The sequence below is a fragment of the Lepidochelys kempii genome, chromosome 14, assembly GCF_965140285.1.
Source record: "Lepidochelys kempii isolate rLepKem1 chromosome 14, rLepKem1.hap1, whole genome shotgun sequence".
In the NCBI taxonomy this organism is placed as follows: domain Eukaryota; kingdom Metazoa; phylum Chordata; order Testudines; family Cheloniidae; genus Lepidochelys; species Lepidochelys kempii.
This window is the reverse complement of record NC_136393.1, coordinates 14,894,272-14,917,999: the sequence shown is the minus strand read 5'-3', so window position 1 is coordinate 14,917,999 and position 23,728 is coordinate 14,894,272. Positions and strand designations below refer to the sequence as shown.

General features: G+C 40.7%; 1 protein-coding gene across 2 annotated transcripts in view; it reads left to right on the top strand.

The window, feature by feature from the left end:
- GRB2 (growth factor receptor bound protein 2) overlaps window positions 1-20,731 on the top strand; it is a 68,702-nt gene extending 47,971 nt beyond the window's left edge. For both annotated transcript variants that reach the window (XM_073312001.2, XM_073312002.2), the window contains exons 3-6: window positions 5,907-6,004; window positions 12,151-12,273; window positions 16,317-16,485; window positions 18,442-20,731. In XM_073312001.2, coding sequence (XP_073168102.1) covers window positions 5,907-6,004; window positions 12,151-12,273; window positions 16,317-16,485; window positions 18,442-18,627 — 576 coding nt within the window. In that variant the 3' untranslated portion in view covers window positions 18,628-20,731. The remainder of the gene's footprint in view (window positions 1-5,906; window positions 6,005-12,150; window positions 12,274-16,316; window positions 16,486-18,441) is intronic.
- The last annotated feature ends 2,997 nt before the right edge of the window (window positions 20,732-23,728 follow it).

Genomic DNA, 23,728 nt, shown 5'->3' with positions numbered 1-23,728 from the left:
CACAGTTTCTGCAGGCATCTCAAAACATATAGCTTATGTTTTGAAACTGTCAGGAAGAGGCTAATGTTCAATTTGACAGAAACACTGTGATGGGTCCGCGTGGTGCAACCTGGAACTCTGGGACCACTGAACCGTTTATCTTCCCAACCTGGGCTCCCTCTCACACTGTGATGCTGTGACAAGCTGCAGACCCCTCCAGGTCCTGCACTCACACAACCAATTACAGGCAGGGACACCTTTTTGCCAGCCATTCATGAACCAGCAATAGAGAGACCCCAGCCAACTCCCCATAGCTCCCCAGCATAGGACCCCAGAGCTATACCATCTTGCCCTACTTAAAAGCCTGACCCGTGTAAGTTTATTACCCAGTCCGCTCCTCCCTCAATGTGGAGAAGACATGCAGGTTTTTGTTAACTGATCTAAGATTTTTTTTTTCATGCACTTAACTCAAACCACACTGTTTTTAGGTGAAATATAAAACAGATTTATTAACTACAAAAAGATTTTAAGTGATTAATAATAAATGTACAGATCAAAGTAGATTACCTAAGAAATAAAACAAAATTGCAATCTAAGGTCTATAAACTAGACAGGATTTGAATCAAGCAGTGTCTCACCCTGATGGTAAGTCCACCAATCTTCCATATACAGGCTGGAATTCCTCCTTTGCCACCTGGGACCACCTTGCCAGATCAGTCTTTGTTCTTGAGGTGTTTCCAGGTGTTGAGTTGTGGGGGGAATGAGGCCAAGTGATGTCACTTCCCCCTTTTTATAGCTTCTGCCCTGTGGAGGGAACTTCATTGTCCCGAACAAAGCCCCCAGCACAGTTAGTGGAAAAGTACAGGCACAAGATGAAAAGGAGTACTTGTGGCATGCTCAAATAAATTGGTTAGTCTCTAAGGTGCCACAAGTACTCCTTTTCTTTTTGCGAATACAGACTAACATGGCTGTTACTCTGAAACCAGGCACAAGATGGAGTCCAGTGTCAGATGAGCTAGTCACATGCCCATGCATGCTTCAATGAGTCATACCAGGGGCCATTACCCATATTCTGGCTAGAATATCCACAGGAAAGTCCATCAGGTGGGGTTTCAGAGTAACAGCTGTGTTAGTCTGTATTTGCAAAAAGAAAAGGAGTACTTGTGGCACCTTAGAGACTAACCAATTTATTTGAGCATGAGCTTTCGTGAGCTACAGCTCACTATGATAATCAAGTTGGGCCATTTCCAGCACAAATCCAGGTTTTCTCTCCCCCCGCACCCCCCCCCCCCAAACCCACTCTCCTGTTGGTTATAGCTTATCTAAAGTGATCACTCTACTTACAATATGTATGATAATCAAGGTGGGGATAAGCTTCTTCCATAGCCCATTGTGTTCATTGATGGGCCATCAACTTGAATAGTCCATTCACAATGTGCTGGCTAGACTGGATATATATCTTGTGTGGGAGTTACAACAGGAGCAAACACATTTGAAATGCAGGTATATAGTCAATATTCATAACATCAGATAAAAAAATGATATATGCATACAAATAGGATAATCATATTCAGCAAACCATAACTTTTCCCTTGACCCCTCACATGACTTATTTTGTACAAGATTTGTTGTGATTACATAACAGTGGTGAATATGGGGTGCCAGGGTGTTGCTTTGGGGTACAAAGTATCACAGGTTCCTTTCTGCAATTTCTTAAATTATTGGAAATATTCACGGGGTGTAGGACTGGGAATATCTTGAATATTTTCCTCAAGCTGTTGCAGGAAAAACTTCATCAAAGCTGCCTTGCTGAGCAGCCTTTCAGCAATGAATTGTCTTGGTTTCCATGGGCACAGATGGGCTTTTGCTGATAAGTGATCTATTATGGAACTAGGAAACTGACAGGTAGTATTTGAGCCACTATTACTGTAACACAGGGCTGACTACAGACTGAGACCATCATGTGGCAGTATTTGTATTTAAATATGATGGCTAGAAATATCCCTCCTCCTCCTTCCTCTCATGCACAAATGCTCCAGTGTAAAAGGAACACAGTTTTTAATTTCTCATTTGACATCAATAGCAGATTTGGGATTTGGCTGCAAAAGAGACTCAAGTTCATGTTTAACCAGAGAGCAAGAATGCTCAATGCATTTCAGTGAGGATTACAGGGCTTCCACATTTCTGTAGGCTCCCCAAACCACCTTCATCTAGAACAGCAAAGCTTACAAAATTTGGTTTAACACTTTCATTTGGAGGATTTAGCTTTTTCTGTATGCCCTTCAGATTATTAGTTTGTACAATTGGTTGAGGTTGGGAAGCACTGTTACTGTACTTTACAGCATTCTGGTGAAACAGTCTGAAAAATTTGTGGCAGCTTTAGTGAAATTTAAAAAAATTAAGATTTCTTTTTTTTAAATATATGGGATATAAAAATAATGCTTGGGATTATGGGATATGTAGGTTTGTCAGATTTTTCTCTGAAAATTTTCAGCAGCAAAATAGGTAACTGACGCTTTGTTACCATTTGGTTTCAAAGTTCACCCCCTTGAGATTGGGCCTGTCCTTACTCCTCAGAGCTGTTGTTTCAGGCTGTCTGCAGTCTCAGGAGAGACAACGCTGCTTTAGTTTACTCAGTTCACATTTTTATTGTTGTGTTCACTTCCATGAATATTAAAAGTGTGGAGTTTTTTTAGATAAAAGCTGAAATTTTGCAGCATGCTTCTGCAGTAAGGGGTACAGTCCATGGCTGCAGAATTGTGGGATAAATTGGGCCTACTAAAAGAGCTGTTATCCGTTGAACTAATTATGTGGCTTCTGGCTCTTTTTGACAGTTCCACTGCCGCCATTTTAAAAATATTCCTTTATGTAACTCCTGCTTGGGTTTTTTTTGTTTTTGTTTTTTTTAAATTGCATCTCATGGCCTTTGGAGTCATATAATTGCATCGAGGATCGACAGCTCTCCCATCCTTCAGAAGCCAAAGACCAGTGTCCTTTGATTGCTATCACTAATGCATCCCTCAGCAATGACCCCATCCTGGCATTTGGCTCTGGGCCAAATGTTAATGAGTACTCACAGGCATATAGAATTTGGATCTCCATATCTAAGCATATCTCTAGAGCCAAGATCAAGCTCATTTAAATCATGTATGTTTGAGTATTAGAATTTCAAATAATTTTAATGCATCCTTACAGTTTTGGAAGTATTTCTTAATACTGAGCTATGATAAGTCTTCACTTTTATTGTAGAGGAGGGAAGAGGAGTCAGTTATGTTCCCTCAGTTACACACTATAAAACTTCAAAAAAAATCCAGCATAAGGGGATCTTAATGCAAGAACTTCTCAAAGGTGCGATCTGTGTCATAGATTCTATGGTTAAAAAAAAAAAAAAAAAAGGCACATTCCCACAAAGTAAATATTCACTCATGGCATTCAGCATGTGCAGAACACTATTGAATACACCAATATAATTAAATGCAAACATGCTGCAAGTCAGCCTGCTGATGACTGCCAAGATATATAGCAACTGGAGGCTAACAAACACTAAAACAATACTTGCAAAACAAAGAAGTAGCTGCACAAAAGCTAGTCCAAAGAAAGATCCTTTAAAATTAAATTGTTTGAATTCACTTTCGTGTTATTTCTTATTCTTGAGTCTGCGTCATAGAAGGGACAACCCTTTCTGTGATACTCTTGGAGAGGGTGGACATTCCATGACTGCTCAATGCCTATCTAATGAGTAGTTTGGTCTATGTTGTTGTGTTGGCAGTAAGGAAGAAATGGCCATTAGATGATCATCCATTATTATTAGAGAGCTGTTACTCATTTGCTAAAATCAGTCATAGTTATTCAGATTTTACTGTTGTCTGTTTTACTAGGGCCCAGTTTAATCCAGAGTGGAGTTTCCTTCTTATCCAGATCTAGCTATTGGAGTTGCATAGGTTATGATATTAAAATGCCACACAGTCATCAGCTACAAGAGCCTTGGTGAGGCACGTGCTAATAGCTTTGCTTTGTGTAATTCTGCTTCCCCCTTTTCCTCCCCCCCCCAAAAAAAAAAAAAAAAGAGAAGAAAAAGTGATTAGGTGGCCAAAACATCTGAAGTGGAAATAATTGCTAGTGAAAACAGGTTTTTCCTGAGAGGATTTCTCCATTATAGAGATGGCTGTAAATCAACACAGATGTAACTTGTGAACTGTGTAACTGCTTTGTGGGTGCACCAGTATACCTTATTTTTCATACATTTCACACATTTAGAGCCTAATAGTAGCATGTCCTGTTCCTTCTTTTGTCTTTCCTCAGCTTCATCTACCAAGGCAGCCTGCTGGTCCATGATGCTTTTGTTACAAAGGGCCAAAGCCATCTCTGCATTTTTAATCTTCTAGATTGACAGCTTTTTGTTGTTTCATCCAGGATGAGTAACTATCTCTAGAGAGGTGATTTGGGAGGGAATAAAAAAGCATAAGGATGTTGGCCAAAAAGCATACCTTTACGACAAAAGTGTAAAATTATACACACACACACACACACACACACACACACACACACGGACATTATAGTCTTTTTTAGTAATCTTGTGCCATCTGATTTCCAAAACCAAGTAAAAATTATGTTGGTGCTGGTAAATGTGCTGTCAAATACTAATGCAGTTGGACTTTTGTCCTGTGGAGATTTCTTACCCTGTGGGAAAAAGCAACTTTCAGCCTAAGTGCCTAGGTTTTACTCCTTCCTGCCTTATCCATTAAATCCCTTTGAAATAAATTAAACAAGAAACAATGGGGATCCAAAGTATTTGGGAGTAAAGGCACTTAAAACACACAGTGTCCCTGGTGCTCTCTACTGTCCTTCATTAATACAGCTTCATCCCTTATGACTTTCTGGTCTTGTACTCATTTTAAAGTGTCGTCATAGTAAGAAAAGTGCATATTAAAAATTGGAACCTTCGTGTTCCTACATTTGTTTGATAAGTGCCAGAGTTCCATTGACTCACTTTATTGATGTACAGCTTGTCTACACTAGGGAACTTTACCAAAAAAATTCACCACTGCTGCTCCCTGTTCATCGGGGTTTCATTAATGGTAAAAACACCTGAAGGTGCCAGTTTTGTTTACAGTTGGGCTCCCAACAGTGCTACCATTAGGGAATTTTCAAAAAAATTCTCTAATATAAGCACTATTTAAAACCCTGTTGATCCAGTACAACCACAGGAGAGAGAGACTATCATCAGAATTGCCAAGTAAATTCTGAATGAATAACTATTACTGGTGATAAAAGACAGAATACAACTTGTTTCTCAGATCTCCGGTTGAATTTGCAGTGGTGGCAATTAACCAAATACTCTCTGGATTTATAAACTGAACTTGATCTAGAGAAGTTGCTGAGGGTAAATATAGAACCTACAGACTATGGCTCTGGCTACACTAGAGAGCATACAGTGGTGCAGCTGCACCGATGCAACTGAGCCTCTGTAAGCTGTCTAGTGTAGCCGCTCTAAGACGATGAGAGAGAGCTCTCTCGTTGACTTAATCCACCCTCACCGATTAGTGGCAGCTGTGTTTGTGAGAGAAACTCTCCTGTTGACATAACACTGTCCACTCTGGCGCTTAAATCGGCATAAGTTATGTCACAGAGAGGTGGTTAATTCACACCCCGAGCGACATAACTTATGTTTACTTAAGCTGTAGTGTAGCCATAGCCTATGACTTTCCTACTAAACCACCCAACTTCAACATTGAAGTTTCAGATGATTTCAAGTGACTTTTTTTTCCTTCACCCTGCCTGCTATAGCTTTCAAAGTGCATGGGGTGCATTGGAACAGAATAGCAGATGTCTATCATAAGAGCACCCTGGTTTCCTAAGCACATTTCTGTCTGTCCTGCTATATACTAAAATATGGTAAATGGTTTCTTTGTTTTTGTTTCCTGTAGGTTTTGAATGAAGAATGTGATCAGAACTGGTACAAGGCAGAACTCAATGGGAAGGATGGCTTCATTCCCAAGAACTACATAGAAATGAAACCACATCCGTAAGTGGAGCATCACTGATCCCCTTCCCTCACTCTACCTTGTTTTCATTTGCCCTTGAAGTAATAGGGAGGGCTGCTGAGCACATTGTAATGAGTGCAGGACCTTAGTCACTGGCACAATCCTATGGACTTTGAAAGATATAAAGAGGTTACTACTGGCAACTGCATCCAGAAATCAGTCCTATTGTGATGAATCTTAATTGCACAGCTCCTATAGTTTGTAGTAGTGGGACTTTCTCCTGCATACCTCTTGAGGAGCAAGGGGAAAAAGTGTCCTGGTGGAACCTAACTAAATAAATTGGCTGGAAATTTCACGATGTTGTCAAATCTGGCAGCCAGAAGAGCTTCAAAGTCTTAGTGTAGCTCCTTATGTAATTTTCTATATTTTTTTGGTAAAAATAGGAGACTATTTAAAACCCAATTGTATATTAAGAGACTGTCAAAGTTGTATGGTTAAGTGCTGCAAAAATCAGAAATGCCATGTGTTTCACCTTAACTCTGACCTTTGTGTTTGATACTTTTGCAACATAGATTTTAACAGAGTAAGAGTGAAAATTGCTGGCATGTCACCTAAATAAAGCTACTTTTGTAGGTAAACCTTTATGATGTGAAATGTCCATGCTAAATGTACCAGTGTAGTTACTTGGCTCCCACTTCCAGGGAAGCCTGCCTTGAGTAGCCTCTCAACACACGTCCTTCCTCAAATACTGAAGAATAAGCACATAGGAACAATACTGTTCCATGACTCTGGCTGGCCTCTTGATCATTTCTTTTCAGACACTTTTGCATCTTCTCTTGTTCTCGGGTTATACTGAAATTCTAGCTAGTTGAAGTGCTTGACAAGAAAGCAGTAGCTCTGTGCAGTGCAATTCTGTCGAGCAAAGAATCTTCTGGGCAGTCCAATAAAAGCTGTCACCGGGGTTGCTAAACACTGTGTTGGTGTTGCTTTTGTCAATAGTTGGCTTCAGTATTTAAATAATAAAGAAGAAATTGCAGTTAAATATTGAACAGAAATTATTTCTGTGGGGCCTGCCTTCCAAACAGAAGGATGAAGATTCTCCCAGTAAGTGCGCTAAGAATGTGGTGAGGAATATCGCAGAAGTGGTAGATCATCTAGGTAGGAAACATGGCAAGAGGTCAGTTAAGACCTGTGAAGGGTCTCTATAACCATTTAAAGCCTTGTCTACGCTGGGGGAATTCTGTAGAAATAGGTAAAATATCAAGTTCACCAGGCATACAGACTAGTTTCTTGCTTGTGCAAGCAGCAATTTGGCAGTTCTTCTGGCCTCACTCTTTGCAATCATATAGCTTGGCTGCATTTCCTCCATACATAAAAGTCACAATGTTTGTTAAGAGAGATTCCAACAAGATCTGTGTGAACAACCCAGTATGCATGCACAAGCACTTAAGATGTACAGGCCAAAAGTCTAACACAAACCACACCATGAAAGCAACCCCAAAAAAGCAAGCCTTGCCAATGAAATGCAGAGCTGAACAAAGCAGGAAGTCTCCCTCCCAGAGCTTCCTGCTACTCTTCATTGAGTATCTCACCTCTCTCTACTGTATTAATTGGTGTGAACTACCCTTTGTTTTAAAAGGGTTTCTGAATTTGGCAACTGGAGGAGTAATTCTTTTCTTTCAGGCTTCATTTGTTAATAATTGTGAAGCAAATTGGAAGTTTTGTACCATGTGATCTGGGGAAAACACCACATTACATTTGAAGGCTTGCTATTGGACTGTAGGATTTAAAGCCCACCCCCTCTGACAGGTCTTAAATTGAAAATCATTCCAGGTTCTCAAAAAGAAAAGGAGTACTTGGGGCACCTTAGAGACTAATCAATTTATTTGAGCATAAGCTTTCGTGAGCTACAGCTCACTTCATTGGATGCATTCAGTGGAAATCCGGTGAAGTGAGCTGTAGCTCACAAAAGCTTATGCTCAAATAAATTTGTTAGCCTCTAAGGTGCCACAAGTACTGCTTTTCTTTTTGTGAATACAGACTAACACGGCTGCTACTCTGAAACCTGTCATTGGAATAGTGTGGATTTTTTTTTTTTTTTTTTTGGTTTAAATTTTTTGGCTATTCTGAGGATTTTGCTAGTTTTTGAACCAACCTACAGAAAAGATTTGTGTGCAATATTCTGTAAAGCCAGAAATTTTATTGGTGCCTTGGATGTGTGCTCCTGAGCAGTCAGATATGTTTCCGTAAATACAGATTTCCTCTTTTCTTTTTTTATATGTGAAGAATGCCTGAAAAGTGTTTTTATGATTGTGTGTTTGATTGCTTTTACATTTAAAAATTCAGGTCTTCTCTATCCTGAGAAATCTGTGGATGACTAGAGAGCTAGTAGAATTATGACCTCACAAGAGACAAAGCTGAGCCATTGTAAAGAGGATTTTTAATAATTTTTTTCACCTATTTAACTCAGATACCTGGGAAATTATTTAAAAATGTCTGTGCTGAGGATTCGGTTCAAAATTGTTTCTCTTCAATAATCGGAGATATTTCTTAATGTACATTTGAAATCTCTAATGAGCCAGCAAAACCAGGGAAAACTAATGTTAATATTTCTGATTCAAACCAGCCCAAAAAAAAATGCACAAAAACATTTTTTACCTTTTGCAGGTCAACTTTAAACATGGTGATAAAATGTCAATCATATCTGAGTAATTGAGAATTAGAACAGAGCAATCACACAATAGTGAAAATCATAAGCAGAAACTATGGAAAGAATCCTCAAATTCTTAATATAAAACTTGCAAAGTGCAGTATTAGGATAAAGTAAAATGTAATGCTTTACTATTACCAAAAAGCGAGAATGTGGGAAACGGAACCCCCTATCAATATCTTGACACAGTGAGTTCTGAAGGAGTCGCAGATAACGGTTGCTCACAACTGATTTTGAAAAAAATACAACACACTGATGTGATGGTTGTAGGAGCTCCCTCTGCTGGTTCTGTGGCAACAAAGTGCTGATTTCAATGAGGTTATTGCAAAAACAAGGCAATATTACATTAAATATTAAATTAATATTAAAATTAAATTAAATATTAAATAGTCTCTAAGGTGCCATGAGTACTCTTTTTCTTTTTGCTAATACAGACTAACATGGCTGCTACTCTGATAGCAGCTCCTTTGCTATTGGACACAGGGTGGGGGTGGGAATTAGCCTGTCCTTTCTGTTTGGGGGAGGGAGAAAAAGTGTAACGCACACACGCACACAAAACTTACAGTAAAGTAATATACATGTAGTTGATGAGTAATGTCTGGGATTTGTAATAGAGGATGTTTCCTCCAATCTGAAAACTCTCCATAAATGGAACTACTTGGAGTGAAGTTAAAATTTTCTTCACAAGTTTTCAGTGGTGGAAACAATTTTCAGACATGCTGCCTATAGCAAAAATATCCCTATGAACATATCAGGTGTCCTTTATATCAGTGATGTCATTTATATACTGTGCATTGTATCAGACAGACACCATAGGCAGATGGTGAGAGGAGCTGGGGCTGCCAGTTACAGAAGAATCTGCTCATGGTGTGGTGAAGTCTCTCTTCCTCTAGATCATGCCTGATCCTGGAGAGCAGAAACTCTTATTCCATCTCTGAGGATTTCACAAAAAACATCAGCTAAATAAAGCCCAGTCTTACAGATCTGTGTCCTCCCTGCAAAAGGAGACCTTGGTGTGGGAATGGAAAGGAAGTTCTTTGGTATGGAGCCCTTGCGGTTTAGCCATGAAATGGGCCCCCAACAGGAATACCCCGCATGCTCATGTATTGTGGCAATGAGTGTCTCTTGACCCAGTTTGAGATAACCTATCACTCAGCATTTTAGCCATTCTGTCTCTAACTGAAGGTAGCTCTGGTTTTCCCAACACAGCACGTGCCCAGCATCCCAAACCCGGTTTGTTTTTGCTATTCTTGGACTGGAGTCTGGATTAGAAACCTGTGATCAATGAGCTGTGGGCAGCACCTAACAGACTAGGCCTGTGATTTAATTTCACCCTGGCCCAGGAACAGCCAGCTACTGACTGAATGTAGTCACTTTGCTCACTGCAGTTCTGTATGAATTATTCATAATCACCTGATCCAGAACAGGCTCGAAATTGTTCTTTGGCACAAAATGCATTTTCCATTTGTGCAGTAGTGGTGCGGAGCCCCTATTAAGGCGTGAAAAGCTCCTGTTTCAACTATTTACAGCTATATTGTGAAGTGTAGCCTTTGAAGAAACCTGTGGGTGAAGTCTGCATTTCAATTTACTTAAAAGCAGAAGAAATCTTGTTGCTTTCCCTTAAGTGCTACTAAAGCGACAGTTGTTGTTTTTCCCATAAGATTTCTTTGCTTAATCCAGTATAATCTATTGTGACCCAAGATCCCCTTAATGCCAACTGGCAAGGGAGTTACAGGAATACACTGATTCTGGTGTGTGTTCTAGTTCACCAAAGAATGTCATGTGAGGTCTTAAATGACAGCCGGAGTCACATTGATCATTAATATAGTTGAGAAATGTATATACAGATACTCGGGGATATATATACTGAAAATATGTTTTAAAGTCTGTATCAAGGCTGAGGTGAAAAACAGGTCTTCCTTGAGACAGGAGGTAAGAAATGTATCTCTCCTGGGATGTAAATTAAGCATTGTAAACCAATGCAATGGATGCCCATTGATGTACAATGTGAGATGTTAGTGAAGAGATGTGAAGTCAACAGGGAAGCAGCACACATGAAAAGAAGGCCATGGGTGGTTATCCTCTTTGAGTACAGACAATGAACTTGGGAGGGTGGATATATGTCAAAAGCAAAGAAGACACCTCATCCTGCACTTAAAAAGGAGATGGGCAGTGCGCTGCCATTCATGAAAACAGGATAGCTTTGGTTGAAAACGCTGCTAAAGAGTTTGGGTGAGATAAATTCCTTTTGACAGTAAGGGTAACCTGGAAGTTTTGTCTCTAGAGAGCGTGTTACAATTTTGTTTTATGTGTAACTGTTTGTTTCCAATATTTTTGTTCACTGTCTCCTGAATCTCTAGGGGCTTTGATGATAAACTTGTTTTTGTTTTCACATAAATATATCTCAGTGCAGTGGTTTTACACTAAGTGCTGTCTTGAGCTGAATCTTAAACTGGTGTATATACTGTTCCTTTGGAAACAGGAAGCCTGGTAGTTCTGTGAGTAGCCAATGTTGGGATGAATATCACAGGGGAATGCTTCAAAGGGACTGAGTCTGGGATACACTTATTGTTAATCTGCAAGGCAAAGGAAGGGCTAGCATTGCCCAGAAGAGTGTGCTTGAGGGGCTGACTGACTGGTGGTGTTTGAGCTGATACCAACCTAAGCACAAGCAAGACGACTCCTCACTGGTGGCAGGGAGTGACAAGGGGACTGATCTGTCCTGGGAACCCCAAGAACCATCACATCAATCTTGCAAAGTGTCTACTTTGCAAGTCAGTACAGAGGCACTGCATTTTTCCTTAGCAAACTCAAGTAATAAAAGAATGTGTATAATTACTTTCTGTTGACCCACGTAGATGCAGATTTCTTGGTAGTCATTGGTTAAACTGTGTATGCGCAACATGGGGAAGTAGAACTGGGTATCTTCTGCTTCAGAAACACAGGCCTCTACACCTGAAGTTGTACAGGAAGATTTCTATTAGCACTTGGCTTGCCCAAAAAGGGGAGCTGTTTAGTCTAACAAAAACCAAACAAAAACAATTAAAGTTATGGGTCCTGATTACCAAAATACTCTCCAGAACCATTCTATAGCCTTTAGATTTAGTTAAGTAACTGGAAAGATTCAACATCATCCAGGTGGGGCACAGTGCTACATGGTTTCCTACAGTAGTTTCTCTTTCTGCTCTTTTAAATTCTGCAATTTCAGTGATTTAATTTACAGACATACCGAGTCATCCCAATATAGTAGAAAAAGGCTAGTGTAAAGCCCCTCCTGGTGGAATCATGGCAGTCGTTGCTCTCAAGATGAGGGGGCAAGCTACTTGTGCCGGTGAAGGTTCTGTAGAGTAGTATGAGGGTGCAGTTCAATTCATTACCATTCTTTTGAAATCACTTCACAGCTATGTACACGTCCAATCCTGATTTTTTTCCATGGAGAGGGGATTGACTTTAATTCTCATCTTTCTTCTTCCACAGATGGTTTTTTGGGAAGATTCCCCGAGCAAAAGCTGAGGAGATGTTAGGCAAACAGAGACACGATGGTGCCTTTCTCATCCGGGAGAGTGAGAGTGCTCCTGGGGACTTCTCTCTCTCAGTCAAGTGAGTAATGCTCTGTAGCATCCAGTGTGCTAATTAGGACACCCCTTGTGTGATAAAAGTACAAATGAGTATTCCTATTTTTCACCTCTGACACTGTTTCCCACATGTGTAGTAGCAGTTCTTCTCTTCCAGTGACATGCACCCATGCTGTCTTTTGTAACAATAAATATGGGTGCTCTATCCTACTGAGAGTTACATTGCTGAGATTATGGTAACAAGATATTGTCCTGTTTTGTGTGAAACAATATACTGGTTCAGTGGTGAGAGCAGGGGAATGGGACGACATGACTCAGTGGATTCTGAGGAATGATGATATGCTGTTTTTCCCTCTTTCTGCTCTTCTTCTTTACTATTCTGAGGCTCTAATTCTTTTCACCTTCTGCTCTTGCTATCTGGCACCTTTCAAATGTGCAGTTTTTCATAACTCTGTGGGAGGCACATATTTTGGGAATGTCCTTGTTCTCCAGCATAGAGATGTGGAGTTGTAAAATTGAGCATGCTTCCCATCTCTTGTCAGTAGATTCCATGTTGGCACAGACCTGACTATTTCATTTTGGAGATGTAGCTGTGTTGCAAGGAGCTATGTCATAAAATAAAGGGAAGGGTAACCACCTTTCTGTATACAGTGCTATAAAATCCCTCCTGGCCAGAGGCAAAACCCTTTCACCTGTAAAGGGTTAAGAAGCTACAGTAACCTTCGTGGCACCTGACCCAAAATGACCAATGAGGGGACAAGATACTTTCAAATCTGGAGGCTGGAGGGAACAAATGGTTCTTTCTGTGTGATGCTTTTGCTGGGGACAGATCAGGAATGCAAGCCTTACAACTCCTGTAAAGTTAGTAAGTAATCTAGTTAGAAAATGCATTAGATTTTCTTTTGTTTAATGGCTTGTAAAATAAGCTGTGCTGGAGGGAATGTATATTCCTGTTTTTGTGTCTTTTTGTAACTTAAGTTTTTGCCTAGAGGGATTCTCTGTTTTGAATCTGTTTACCCAGGTATTTACCATCCTGATTTTACAGAGGTGATTCTTTTACCTTTTCTTTAATTAAAATTCTTCTTTTAAGAACCTGATTGATTTTTCATTGTTCTTAAGATCCAAGGGTTTGGGTCTGTGTTCACCTGTACCAATTGGTGAGGATTCTTATCAAGCCTTCCCCAGCAAAGGGGGTGTAGGGCTTGGGGGGGGGGGGGATATTTTTGGGGAAGACATCTCCAAGTGGTCTCTCTCCCTGTTCTTTGTTTAAAACGCTTGGTGGTGGCAGCATACTGTTCAAGGACAAGGCAAAGTTTGTACCTTGGGAAGGTTTTTAACCTAAGCTGGTAAGAATAACTTAAGGGGTCTTTCATGCATCTGTACCCTAGAGTTCAGAGTGGGGAAGGAATCTTGACAAGCTATTATTTAATATTTTTATTACAGTAGCATCTAGAGATGCTTATTTAAATAGCTTTAACAGTAGCTTCTGTGTCAGTATCAGTCTCTCATATTCCCTCACAAGCTGGGAGAGCCCCAAGCGGCTGCCATGAAATAGAATGGAAATGTTACAAGCTTTAACAGTATGGGTCATGTACTTAAATGAACAAACTCTTGTCCTTTAGCAGTTGATGCCCTTCTTCCCCTCCACTTCCAGTTGCATGCCCTTTGCCTGGAAGAGCTGAGCAAGATATCCTTTGGAACCTAAGCATCATATTTTGATTATCCAGCTGATGTTGCTACAGAATACCGAGTTTTCCATGCCCATCAAACACAGTACCTCAGGAGTGTTTCCAGCCCTTTCCTTCTGTGATTACATTCTGGACCTCATGTGAGGCAGCATACAGTTTTGCCATCATGTTGGCTTGTTTTAGCAGTGCATTTATATTGTGTCTTTGGCACAATAATCAGATAAGCTGGGGTACACAAAAGGCGATATGAATTACCAGAAACAAGATGTAAATGGAACCTTCATTCCAGGAAGCATATTTCTTTACAACAAATAACAAATGTATTCGAAATGCTGGGAGACCACGGTCATCTCTGTCTGCCTAGTAGCTCAGTGATAGCTCACCTACTGATACATTTCTCAGTTTGGGGATTTTTTTGCTGATTAGCTCTTTTAAAGGTTTACTAAAACCTTATCTGCAGGATCTGAAATGGAAAGAAACTGACTGAGAAAGGGAGACTTGAAGCATTTAGCCATGAAATACTTGCTGCAGATTTGACATTTGCTCATAGCAACGGTAGACTGTACATCTCCAGGTATTGAAAGACTAAACACCAAATGAGAACTGCTGCCTGCATTTGTCATTTCTTAGAGCTATAAAGGGAAAAATGGTATAATTCTGTCTACGTATACTCTCTATTGGTAGCCTGTTTGGATCTCCTCTTCCTTCAGAAGAAAATTATTGGAAGCAAGAGACAGGTTTTTATTAAATATCAAAACTTCTGTCTATTCGCATACCAAAAGATGTAGTTAAAGTTGAGTTAAAGATACTGCTGTGTAAGTCTATAGAAGTATTTTGGGTTTTGGTTTTTTCTCGTAGCACTAACAGGCTTTGTGTGGGGAGATTTTAGTTGAGCACTTGTTCTGAAGTTAGACTTCAAAATCCCAAACTCAACCACCCAGAAGGGATGGGAAACAGAAAGGTGCTGTTGTGCAGCAGCAACCTTAACTCCCCCTTAACAAAGTATTTTATAAGTACGTTTCTTTTGGTTTTAAACCCATGAGAACCTCCAGCCAGCCTGACTCATTCACATCTCTGTCAACAGAATGGGTTTACTCTCTCAAGGCTGGGATATCAAGCCTTAGTAGACAATGTTAGACATTATTTGAGTCTTGGGGAGTTCAACTCAGGTGCTTCAGAAACAGCCAGCACCAGAAAAAGCCTGCATGCATGGCAGTTCTCAAGTCCTCTCTTTACTTTGACAAAATGCCTAATCACTACTAATAAAAAAGCAAGTTGCACCATGCACAACATGGACCTATGGCCTCTACAACTCAAACATCCCACGTGATCTCCCCAGGAGTACAGGTGATTATGGTGTACATATGTATGATGCACATAAATATATAATGTGCATGCACATGGAATGCCATCATTGGTAGGGAGCTGTATCTTGGGAACCTCTTGACCACATTTGCACCATAGATCTTGATGGACTTTAGAGAGCTTTGAAAATTTGGCTTTAAAGCAAAACCCTGTTGCAACCTTAAGTATGGAGTATCTAATCACTCTATGGTATTCCTTTAACAGGTCCTGTTTTCTGTAGCTTCTTTTTTCGACCTTTTCTGTCAGCACATAAAATGGTAACACCTTCTACAGTCTTAGCTGTGCTGATAAAAAGAGATCATTATCAGCTATTTATCTGGAATCATTTGAAAGAACCAGTTTTTCATTCCTGTCCCTAGAAGTAAAACCTAAATCTTCTGCTGACTTCATGTTCAGCTCTTTCACGCCTGCCTGTGATATGCATAGGGGATGTTCTGGAAAGGTGGCACTTTATTTCTATAAATATGGGTTCAATCTTGGCTCATATTGTGAGTGGAATGTTTCTGGTTCCAAGATGACATTCTTCCAGCCCCATACACTTGTCTTTGTTGAGGTGGGAGAGCAGCCATTGCTTTAGGTCAGGACTGAGTGCCTTGGCATAGCTATATGGAAGGAGTCTGCATTCCATCTGCCTGCCATTCTATTTGCCTCTCCAGCCAGTATTTTCATTCCCTCTTTCATGAAAGCTATCGTCACAAGCTTTTTTTTTATAGTATTTATACTTTTAAAACACACCCCAGACACTGATCATCTCTATGATCACTTCTTCCCTGTGCAAGCTCTGAGGAAATGCAAAAGCTCCTTTCCACCAATCCTTAGCTTGCACAGATGACAGTGGGTTAATGTCATTTGAGACCTAGGTTCACAGCCATTAAGAAGGGAGACATTTTTATGCTAGTTATGCTTGGAATTGTTTTCCTGGATTTAATCAGTTTCCATTCATGTCATTCTAGGAAGAGAGACTCAGTATGACTGATACATGCAGTCTGTCTTCTCTCCCTCTCCCACATCCCAGGTTTGGAAATGATGTGCAGCACTTCAAGGTGCTCCGAGATGGGGCTGGCAAGTATTTCCTTTGGGTGGTGAAGTTCAATTCACTGAACGAGCTGGTAGATTATCACAGATCCACTTCTGTCTCCAGGAACCAGCAGATATTCCTTCGGGACATTGAGCAGGTGCCACAGGTAAGATGGTGGGAGAGAGGAGCATTGCCACTATAACCAAAATGAGAGCTTTCTGTCAATAGCCCAGGGTCTGAAGGATTGCTTGAATTTTCAGTAGGAAGATGTGGGGAGAGAGAAGTTAACCTTTTAACTTTCCCTCTCTGATGTAGAATTGTCTGCTTGTACAATTCTGAGTCCTGGATTCTGCAGACTAATTGTACTGAAAAATAAATGCAGCCCTTCTGCCTTCTTTTGGATGGGCTTTGTACCATTATGAAAAAGTTGTAAATCCCCTTTTGTTCTGGCAAAGGATGTCCCTATGACTTTTTGATCATTCAGGTCACATCTTTAAGAATAATTTTGGATTATGCCTATCCTTCAATACATAAAGCACTATAGTGAGGCAGTGTGTTTGTTCCCACCAGTAGAAATGGTCGTAATCATATGTTATATTCCCTTCCACCTGTTGCTTTCATGGAATTTTGATGTCTGTTTGAATTAGTTTTTAGCCCGCAGTGCCCTCAGCAGTACACTGCATACCCTCGATATCTTAATGCACATTCCTCTTCAGAAGCACACTGTAGAGAATAGTTAAGGATATTGGTATATGGAACTTATCTCCTCTAGGTTGCTGGTTTGAATCTAGTACAAACTGGTAGTGACTAAAAGTTATGGTCTAATGGAAGTTCTTGGTTTTAGTTCAGCTCCCAGGCACACCAAAGTACCATCACAGTTGGCAATTGGTGTCTGTTGGGCTCTGCAAGAAGACCATCTCACCATTAGATGTGGCCCCTCCAGTCCAGGCTTGAGACATGCTGGAAAGGCTGAGTGGGGGAAGCTTAAGGTATGTCTAAACTAGAGTGTGAAGGCATAAATTCCAGTTTGAGGCGATATACCCACAATAGCTTTGATTACCTATCGTGCTAAAAATGGAAAATGAAGCTGCAATGGCACAAGCAGCAGGAGGGTTTTGCTGCCCCAAGTATGATCCTGTCTGAGCCCAGAGGTATGGACTTGGGGCAGCTAGCCCCTCTCATGGCTCGTCCTACCATGGGTACACATCTATTTTTAGCATGCTAGCACAATCGGAGCTAGTGTGGGTGTATGTCTCCTCAAGCTGACATTTACACCTTCCAGCTCTAGTGCAGACATACTTTATGCTGCTCTGTCCATGCTGTACCTAGTCTATAGATAAACAGGACATCAGGGCTGTTGGACCAGTATTAAATTAACAATATCAAAAGAGAGAGACCTGAAAAATACAGAAAAAATTAAAATAAAAGTACTTCCTAGCACCATAAACTCATTTTTAAAATGAAGCTTTCGTTTTCATGAACACAGTATGCAGATTTGCAGAAAACATATTGGATAAAGTCTGTCCAGAAATCTTCACTCAACATGAATGAATGGTGGTTAGAAAACTTGAAATGGAAGCATTTAAAATTTCAGTGTGATCCAACGGTCATTGTTTAGGGGGAAAATTAAGTGTCACGGTTTAGGGTTGATTAAGAATACTCACTGAATGTTGTGATCTGTGTGGGAAGCAAACTGAGGAAGAATAAGAGTAATGAAGCTGTTGGGATGCAGAAAGGAAATGGAGAAGAGGGACAAGGATGCAGAGGTGAAGGGAATATCTAGTGGAGACCCAGTAGCATATACAGTATGGGCCTCTGATACAACATGGTTACAAAGGGATGTCTTACAGTGAAAATGCCCAAGAGACTCCACCTTGTAGAGTTTTATTGTAACTCATTTATTTAATTTTGACCATTTTCAAAGGCCTTGTGTATTCTAAACTTCTCCTTTGAGCATCTTGTCACAGTTGATGAAAGAGGCAATTTGCAGAGAAATGAAACAGCCCAAATATTTACTAGTGGCACCTGAACTATATTGCAGAGGTAGAATGCAGCCTACCTGGGACAGTGGGAGATTTGTATGCTGTGAATGACTCTCACTCTTGGTTTTTTCCCCATGCAGCAACCCACATACGTTCAGGCCCTTTTCGATTTCGACCCCCAGGAGGAAGGTGAACTCGGCTTCCGCCGTGGAGACTTTATCCAGGTCCTCGACAATTCTGATCCCAACTGGTGGAAAGGAGCCTGTCACGGACAGACGGGCATGTTTCCACGCAACTATGTGACCCCCGTGAACCGGAACATCTAGAGATAAATATTAGAGATTATTTAAAGAAACCAGAGAAACAGTAAATACACATACAGAGTCTAACTACAGCCAGTGATCTAAAATCACAAGATGGTAAAACCTGAATCACTTCTTACCACAAAGTGATCTTCCTTCTCTCAGTATGGAACTTTGGGGTTGGGAGTTCAACTTACATGCCAAAATTTACCTTTAAATTAAAAAAATTAACAGATTTCCTCAGCTGCTCCTGGGTTGTCCCTTTCATTCACTCTTCCTTTTTCCCCCTCCTCTGTCCATCAGTGCATGAAGGTTTAATGCTATATAAAGTCCTAGCCATGCTGATAAAGGAAAAGGGAGAAACTCTGCTGGTATTTTCTCTCTGTGCAAACAGTCTTCATTTGACATGGAGGGACTTGAGAGAAGAACCAAATCCACTGTCCTGCCTTTAAAAAAACAAAACTGCTTTTTGCCTTCAGCATTCAGCTCTTTTTGGTTGGGAAAAAATGGTGTTTTCTTTATTTTTCATTCTCCTTAGCCACTCTCCCCTCTGAGGCTCAGCAGCTTCAGAGCAGAGTGGAGGAGACCAGCTTTTTTTCACAAGTCAGAGCGGCTCTGAGAAATTCCAAACTACAATCAAAGTCTGTTCTCTTTTATTTTGGTGACAGCTTTTTTTCTTAAAGGTGTACGGTTGAGCACAGTCTGTAATTTTTTTCCATAGTGCCTTTTCCCTTATTTCCTTTTTTATTATTTTTAAGTTAAAAGGACAGTCCAGAGGTTTTTTTCTGCATACGTGTAAATATTTTTTTGAGGGTGAGAAGGGGTAGTTTTATCCATGAATATAAAAAGACATCTCCAAAAAAGATGGAGCTTTAATATTTGTATTACCGTCTGACTTTCTTTATTCCAAGGAAAAATACAAGGCATATACAGTGTTGTAAGTGGCAGCACAGGCTGCTCAGAGGTGGGGAGCTGCAGCCAGGAGCCTCAGGAAAAAGGGAAGAGAAGGATTGCCTCATTAGGACTGTTTATAGAATCCTAAAAATGTAGGATTGGAAAGGACCTCAATAGGTCATCTAGTCCAGTCCCCTGCACTGAGCCAGGACTAAGTATTATGGGAAATGGGCAAACATATTTGGGGGTGAAGGTGGGTGATATTCTATCAAAGTACCACGATGGGAGAGAATAGTGCTGAGGTGTCTGACGAAATGTACGTTCCTCTTGACAGGAAGCTTTATATTACAGGGAAACCTCAAGAAATAGTACTTAAGTACACTTTAAGGTATTAGTGAATGTCCATACATACGCATGTAATCAAGAGCCTGGCTTCCTTTAGGCTGGGGTAGGGAATATTTGCAATCATGTCTTGTTCTTGAAAAGAGGGGGTGGCATCACTGTTCTCCACTTTGTCCCTACCTCCTCCTCCTCATGCCAGTGTTACACAATTTAAGAAGTTGATTCTTACTTTTCACTCCCAGTTCACAGCAGGCTGTGTGGTGACTGCATTCCCCCTTCCCTCACCACAGTGGCATTCGTTAATGCCATTAGCTCCTCTGCCAGAGCAGTTTGACGTTGATGTGGACAAAAAGGAGATAAATCAAACTGCAGAGCTTTGTGCCAATCTTCAGTTATATTGTTTCCTCTTGGCAGCCCTGTGGCTGAACCCTTCACCCCAACGATGAACCCCAAAACTGCAACAGAGATCTCCTGCCCAAGTGGAGATGTTCCTGTGTTGGCGGGTGCCTTTTTTGTACTAAGTGTTACAAACGTTTTATTCCTGAGATGGACTCTGCCTTACACTTCATTTCTCCAGCAGATGAAAGAGAGAGCTACCCTGTAGAGTATTACTTTCTCTCCCTGTCCTTGCTAGCTGTCATTCACTTTGTCTTCTTTCTAAAATGATTGGAAAAGGAATCTATGGCATTCTACACCTGGACCATTTGATTGTTTCCTTATTTTGAAATTGGTGTATATCATACAGCCTTGCAGACATATGTCTTGTGTGTACATATATTAAAAAAAATCAGTGTTTAAATAAAAAGGCCTATGTACTTAATCCTTTAACTCTGCAGCAGCATTTGGTAGATAGTAATTAACTGTGAATAATAAATATACAATGAATTCTTCACTTTAGCATCTGTCTGTTATTTCCATTAACGGAGCAAAACATCAGCCAGTCAAACTAATTTATAACATGTAATTCAGTGGGAAGGAGGAGATAGCTTAGTCCTTCATCCTACCAAGATAGATAAATTGAGAATTGCATAGGTTAGCATGCATGGCCTTCTGAGTTCAGATAAAAATCCTGTCGGCTGCTTGCAGACATTAAAGATCCTTTGTCCATTATCTGAACAGTAGGTGGAGCCTAGATGTTTTTGTTCCTTGCTCAAAACTCTTTATTGATCTCTACAAATGGGCATGAATTGCTGACACATATTAAGGAACCAGTTGTGGAAGATGCTTTGGTGTATCCGATCTGACTTCTGATTGATAGTCTGAGTAGTTTATTGCTGCTCTTTTACTGAAGGACGGGGGGAGGGGGTTTACTGGAATCTGACTTGTGAGAACAGCAACTGTATTTCCAACTGACAAATGAGTGTTTTGTTTTTTTTTCCTGCTCGATTTCCACCTCAGCCTAGCTGCCTTTATGGATTACACCCAATTATGAGAGTTGGTTCCAAAAGCACTTTCAAATGGGACCAGAATGGCTTGCCTGGATCATGCTAATAAGCTGTCTGAATGCAGTGGTGGAAATGGGGTCCTTGAAAACCTGTCTACATCAATATGAACCCTGTGCTCTGTGTAGGTTATGTTCACAAACTCCATAGTGGGATTTAAAGCACAACAATTGAAAGGCTCCTTTGAATTGTCAAAGAAAATTCTTGTTTGGTTAGGAATTCTTTCACCACATCTGTTCTGGAGCCTGCTGTCTCTGGCAATATCTAAATTATCCAGTGAGAATTTTTCATTGTTTTTCCTGAGTTGTGCCAATTATGTTAGTCAGTATCCCAACCAACCTTGTAATGATTTGCCTTGTGACTTTGAGGTGGACATCATTTATAATGTTGAACTGGGACACCTTCACATTCTCAGTGGTCTTTATCTTCTGTTGAAAGTTTAGAAAAATTCCTTATGGCTTGTAAAGGAAGCAAAACATATTTATTGCCATTTTGTATGGTTGTGTAATATTAATGATGGTGCTTGGTTCTTGGTTTTGGTCAAAACCCCTTCTGAGTAAATCATGTATCTGGTTAAGGTTGTCTCTCCCACATGCACATACGACCACCATGTGTGCGCACATACACCCCCTTCCCCTGACCATGCAAATGTCAAAATTAGGATTAAAGGTCTCCTTCCTCTTCTCCCCCCACCCCGCTGGAAAAAATTAAAAAGCTGCTTAAAAATCTCGACATACCTGACTGTTATCCTACCTGATACTAGCAAAGCAAAAGTGATATGGCCAAAATTTCAAATCCTGGCAGTCAGCTTATATATAAAAGGCCTTTAAGTATCCATTGAATATCTACTGCCACCACAGCAACTGCTTCGGCTGCTGATGCTATATGTAAGGATTGTTTGAACTGGAGTTGTAGGCACAGAACAAAGTAATGTGATGAGGCATACAATAAAATGCAGCTGATGCCTGTTATATTTAGCAATATATTTTACACTTTTTGACTCCTTTAAGAAATAATCAGCTTCCACCTAAAACTACGATAATCCTAATTCTGCATTTAAAAAACAAACAAACAGAAAACCTAGCACTTACCTCGAGACTCAAAGTCTGATTTCAGTATTTCACTTTATTTTAACACAAGTAAAAAAAAACATATGAGCTGGCAATGTTAGAAGGTGAGTGAATGATGTGACTGAATATTTGCTGCCAAAGCAGCATGACTAATCAATGACTTGCCACTGTGAGTAGTACATAGTGTTAAAGGTGCGGTTCTTAGCTCCTCCCTCTCTTGTGGTAGTATGTACAAAGCCTGGGTATCACTACGTTCAGAATGAAGAGCCAGAAACTTTTCTTTTACTACCAGCTCTGCTATGGCCTCCTAAATAGCCCTTTGAGAGTCATTTTAATCTGCTTCCATTTCTCCAGCTGTGAAATAGTCTTCAACCCTTGAAGATGGGTTATTCCTATTTAAAGTACAATCTGCACAGCGCATGCATTTGCTTTATCACGCTTGCCATTAATTTAGAAAACTAAAACCATGGAAAACCAGCTGGGTAGAAGGAGTTAAGGGGTGGGCCAGGGAATCCTGTCTTTTAATGAAAGGGTGTTGCTCTGTCAGGTGCAGGTGGGCCAGTGCTGTATTCTATGATCTGCTTGGTTTGAGTGGCTCTCCTGGACTGATTAGTGTGAGTAATAAAATCCCATTGGGAGAAAAGGTAAAAAGAAAGTAATCTTAGGGCTAGACTGATATGCTTCTGTGCTCTAACATCCACATAATAATCTGGGCTCTGTCTACACAGCTGGTCTGTGCCTTTGATAATGGCTTACTATGTCTTGCCTGTCTGCATGGTGGCTAGCGGGCAGTAGGTGTGCTGAATTAAAAAAAAAAAAAACTTGTGAATCTTTGGTTTGAACACAAACCCAACACAAAACAAATGTATTTCCCCCATCCTTCTACAGGCCATCTACCTGGGACTTCCCTCAGTTGAGCGATTTGATCCTCTATAGCAAATGCCTGGCCCCTTCTGAGCTAGGTGTGATAATTGCCTCTGGGGGCCCAAGCACATGTTCTGAAAAGGGGGATCTGCCTGAGACTAGGATTGGCTGGCTCCAGGTTCTCAAAGGGGCAGATGCCCCTGTTATACTGTCCCTCTTTTTTTCTTCTCTGTTGCAAAGACCAAGATGAATGTGGGACCTTTTTCCTCCTATCACCCCAACTGCTTTCCTATGACAGCTTGGGATGAGGGGATGGAGAGGCTGGGAGAAGGGAGTTCAGTTCCACCCTATCGCCCCTGGTGGCCGGAATGTTAGGGAACGTGTCCAGCTAGAGCCTGAGTTTGGGGAAGGAATTAAGGGGAACAGTGGCCCAATGCCACGTTATAACTGTGTAAAGGTTTTGCTCTGGGGTGGGGTGTGCAAAAGCTCCCTCTCCCTAGCAGTGGTTCGTGG